A 5,316-nucleotide genomic window follows, 5' to 3' on the forward strand; every position below is an offset into this window, starting at 1 on the left:
CAAGGCTGAGTTGTAGTATGGGTCACATTAAGTTGGGACGGCTGGTATTAGGACGTTGCTATGTTAGTATAGTGTCTTGTAGACTACCATTTTTAGAGTGTCTGTTACCCTCTAAGTGATATATTGAAAGCAATATAATATCAGTTCTCCTCAAACGGTGTTATTGATTTCACGTGCATAATATACTCTCCACGCCCAAGACGAACGAGATCTTTTAAAATTCGCAACTATAATACGGTTTCTCGATAGCAGTAAAAACTGAATAATTTAAAAAGCGGCGTTTGTCGAACTCTGAACATCGTCTTGTTTTCAAGGTGTTCACTACCTCATTATGGAAGTGTTGTTAAAGCTGTTAATAGTGTGGTGGTTGACAGAACATTTGATGGTTGCTACTGAAAAAGGTGAGTTTATATCTTAACTCGGTAACCCTAATAATTAAAATTGAAAAAGTAGTTAGCCCACATTAACATATTTCATTGTGATATTTTAAAAATTTATCATCGAAATTATTCGTATCGATGTAAGAGTCTCGGACTCTTTCTTGATTTCAAGATATTTGTGTATATATATTTTCTGTTCCTATTTGTATTATATTGTACTAATATATAGCTTATGGTGTGTGTGTATATATACATATATAATAATTCTGTTTCTGTGTTGTGTTTTGCTAATATTTCTTTTGTTTTGATATTCATATGCTCTGTCGTGTTTATGTTTGTATTTGATGTGCTACAACCACAACAATGTTAGGAGTTACTGTTAGCATTGTTGCACGTGGTAAGTGCACACAGGACGTTCAACAATGACATCTATAAGCAGATTTGGAAACTCAGTCGTGATCGCTTACTGTGTTGTACTTGGCCTACTTGCATTAGCTTTTGTATGTGTTACACTAGGATTCAAATTGCCGTGTCGTCGACACTACATTGGGCTATGTGGCACGCGACTTCCGCGTTCAGTGGGAGAAGTAAATATCCTAGTGGTTAATAACTGATAACGTATCTGTTTAAATAAGGTTTGGCAGAGTTCAAGAACAGCCATTGGTTTTGTTTTTATATGTTGGATTAAGACTTTGTTTTACAGTAAAACAAATGTAACGTCATGTTTGACTATAAATTAACATAAGCTATTTGTTTTAGATGTATAGTCAGCCCTTCACTCGCCACTAATACTCTAAGTTTCGGTAACATGTAACGTACCGTCACTATTATTATTATTATTCGGGGAAGCAACTAGCAACACTGATGAGCTGTGAATTCGGCGAAACTAGTCTGTTGTAGCGGAAGTAGCGAATCGAACAGTGAAGAAAAACTAACAAATAACCAGTCAGTTCACTGACAGTAATGGTATGTCGCGTGCTTTCCAAACACCCAAGTTATTAACCTCTCATTGCGAGGGTATTGCAGTCGGGTTCGTGTGTGTATGGGGGGGCAGATAGGGTGTTGTTTTTATTTTATTTTCTGATCATATTGTACACATTGTTTTACACATCTTTCTATAAACCAGAAATTACTGGTATACCTTCAGTATTCCATTTCAACGTTACATCCCCGAAGCTCACTCTACACTTGTTACACAGTCGCATTTCTTGAGTTTTGATTTATCTTTTATTGGCCTTGTATATTTTGTGAGTCTATATCTCTTCTTCCTTGTTCATTTTGGAAGTTTAGTCTTCTAAGACACTTCATCACCGTGTTGTTGAGTATCGTGATATTGGAGGGTGTGTCTGCTTTAATCGTTTCTTGCTGGTAGTTCTGAATACATCGAAATTAATGTGCTTACGTTCCATCACTGTGTGAGGCCTAACTTGTTTCCTATTCCAACCAGCACCGAGTTCCGTAAAACTAGCTTGTTCAGGTTGTTGCAGCGGGAGTACCGAATCCAAAAAATGATGGTTTTTACCTTCTTGATCGTCAAAACCTATAATGTTCTCACATTTTGTGTTCGTTTTCGGAATTTCATATTGTGGTAACATTATTTGTATTGATAATTCCTGATCTAAGTGGCTGTAGATTCTTCGAAACTAGGCCAATACTCTTTCATACGCTGATCTAAAAGTCTCGTAGTTGATCCGCGTAATCTCGTCTACATAGAGAACAAAAATATCTATAAACAACATAGTTAAGCGTTGAAGTTTATTAATTCTGTTCTTTATCGTAAGTTCTCAATCTTTATATTGATTTTAAGGACAAGCACAACTCTACTGTCTGAATAGACTATAATTGTTTGCTTCTAGTTTTACTTCTACGATTAATTACCTTGATTTCTTTAATTATGTATAATTTACCTGTCAAAACTTCCACCATAAATAGGATTTATCATTTAATTCCCCAAGTTTTATCAAAACGTTGAAAGTTTAATCCTCTAGATAGTACCTTCTATTTCTGGAAGTTTTTAATCACATAAGTTGATTTTGTTTAACTTTATATTTTTTTAAATCATTTAATCTAATTTGTTGTAGTTCCTTATTTGTTTCAAATTTATTTTTATAATTTTTTGTTTGTAATTAAGCACAAAGCTACACAATGGACTATCTGTGCTCTGCCTACCACGGGTATCGAAACCCGGACTCTAGCATTGTAAGTCCGCAGACATACCGCTGTACCACTGGGGTGGGGCATTTTTATAATGAGCAAATGTCAATCAAGATCTTAAAGTTTGGAATTCTTAACTTGAGAGAAAATAAATATATAGTCTGATTATTACCATTATTTTTTGATTCTGGAACTTTATGGTCGTGGATCTTAATAATAATGACTGTTATTTTTATCTTTAAATAGAAAAGTTTTTGGTATCTGTTTCAATCTCTTGCACTAATTTATTCAGATATTTCGGTCATTCATAATAGAGCTACGTGTCTGGTTCTCTACTAACCACCGTACATTTACTTCTACTCTTAAAACTAGTTTGTCTTGTTGAAGGCCACTTTCCATAAGTCCGTATTTAATAATGGAACTTTATGACCAAACTGTAAGGTTGTCCGTATTCTGGTGAACGATAGATGGATAGCAAGAGGAGAACGTGTCTGTTGTGGTGGACAAAATATGGGGGGAACGTGTCTGTTGTGGTGGACAAAATATGGGGGGAACGTGTCTGTTGTGGTGGACAAAATATGGGGGGAACGTGTCTGTTGTGGTGGATGATAAGGAAACGAGATTGTATTTGATTTTAACAATAAAGAGACTAGTGCCGGTTCTTACTTTTATTGTAGTGAAGAAATGGGGAAAGATTGTTTTTTATTGTGATGTAAATTAAGGACGGTTTGGGGGGGGGGAGGCCAGAGGTTGTTTGAGGTGAAGGATTGAAAGTTTGTGTGTGTAATATGGATAAAATGCCAAATTCCTTGGCATATCAGTAATGTCTTGTTCAACCATACAACCTTTTAGTAACTCAACCTGACAGTTACTTGCATGTATTGAGAGAAGAACGAACACAACTGTTGTATATCGTTTAGTAATGTACAAAGGTTTTTGCGCAGAATGAAAAATGTGTAACGCAGTAATCTGTCGCTAGAGCGACTTTTTACGAGTTCTTGTAACAGTCATTGTTTAGATATTGGAGCAATATCTGTATTTAATAAAGCGTGGTTTAGGTTTCAGTTCTATAAAACGACGTGTTTATGAAAATAAGTAAACGAAATTCAACTTATGCAACACTACACGTGCTTAGTGTGATTTTTAAAGCTTCTTATTTGAACTGTTTTTTCTCTAGAGTTTATGGCTACCTGGATCATTTTGTATCAATCTCGAAATTCCCAGACGGCTTTTGTTTGCGCTTGCGCATTATGCATGAAGACTGATTATAAAAACTAGTAAGACCACGTTATTTTAACACGTATTATGATATCGGAGCCTGTTACGTGTCAGTAATGTTTCTGTCGGCAACTACAACAAACTCTACGTGGTAAGACCACGTTATTTTAACACGTACTATGATATCGGAGCCTGTTACGTGTCAGTAATGTTTCTGTCGGCAACTACAACAAACTCTGTGTGGTAAGACCACGTTATTTTAACACGTACTATGATATCGGAGCCTGTTACGTGTCAGTAATGTTTCTGTCGACAACTACAACAAACTCTGTGTAGTAAAACCACGTTATTTTAACACGTACTATGATATCGGAGCCTGTTACCTGTCAGTAATGTTTCTGTCGGCAACTACAACAAACTCTGTGTAACGGAAAATATGTTTGTTTGTTTGTTTTGGAGGTTTTGACAGTTGAGTTCCCCTCGAGGTTTATTACCTACAACTCGCTCTCCCCATGGTTCGGGCGTGGCCTAGTGGTTATAAAATGTCGGGCTGTGGATCCAAGGGTTCGGCGTTCGAGATGGGATGTCATTGAACTCGCCCGGCATTTTCAGCTGTGAGAACGCTATAGAAGGGACAGTCAGTTCCATTATATTGTTGAAACAGCTGGACGAGATTTTTGTTGCGGTGGGTTCTGCTCTCTGGCTGCTTTCCATCTGGTCAGTAATTCAAAATTAGATTTCTGAATCCTAAGAGCTTCTGAGCTGGCCGTCCACCGATAAGTTTTCGGACTTACAACGCTGAAATCCAGGGTTCGATTTCCCGCGTTAGACAACGGCATGTAGTCCAATGTGGTTTTACTCTAAAACAAACAACCTGGCCACTCAGCTCGCATGCTCGTGAGGTTTTTGTAATATTTAGACAAAGGTAAATTCTTGAAGCGCGAAGTCACTTTAACGATTATAGGTTAAAAGAAATATTGGAAATCACCCCGGGGGACAAAATCAATACATAAAAATGATTCCACAGATGATGAGTTAATACTATTTTCTTTAGTATTTGGGAAAAGTTACTGGAAGCTAGACGGAGCCACCTAAAATACACAGAATAATAAAATGTTCTGTTTTTTTTTGTTTTTGAACATTTTTAATAGTGATGTTTGAAACGGTTTTAAATCTAGGTCTCGTACCAGTGACTTAAGAAATCGGACTGCTGACTTCTTGTTTTCGCATTATTATATTCCAGACAACGTGAACCGATGGACGTGAAATGCTATTCTAACATATTACATATATTATAATAATAATAATAATAATAATAGAATTGGAACAGACAAATGAATAATAAGAATAAATTAAGTTGTTACTACTTGTATATTAGGCCTAATGGATTTCGAACGTTTGCAACTAAACTTCGAAATCTTTAAATTAGGCTTAAAAACGAGCATTTGGTCCCGACGTCTAAGTTTCTAAAACAGGTTCGAAACACACGCTGAAATCTCCCAACCATGCATTGTTTCGTATTTTTTACGTCTCCGTTCGTTAGTTAATTATCCGTAAAAATTCT

At 36.3% G+C, this 5,316-nt stretch overlaps 1 protein-coding gene across 1 annotated transcript in view; it reads left to right on the forward strand.

Moving 5' to 3' along the window:
• Positions 1-287: 287 nt before the first annotated feature.
• LOC111083130 (dual oxidase-like) overlaps positions 288-5,316 on the forward strand; it is a gene marked incomplete at its 3' end in the record, with an annotated part of 20,242 nt that continues 15,213 nt past the window's right edge. The window contains exon 1 of the mRNA XM_022379406.1: positions 288-401. Coding sequence (XP_022235114.1) covers positions 332-401 — 70 coding nt within the window. The remainder of the gene's footprint in view (positions 402-5,316) is intronic.

This window comes from Limulus polyphemus, unplaced genomic scaffold (assembly GCF_000517525.1).
Source record: "Limulus polyphemus unplaced genomic scaffold, Limulus_polyphemus-2.1.2 Scaffold8278, whole genome shotgun sequence".
NCBI classification, from domain to species: domain Eukaryota; kingdom Metazoa; phylum Arthropoda; class Merostomata; order Xiphosura; family Limulidae; genus Limulus; species Limulus polyphemus.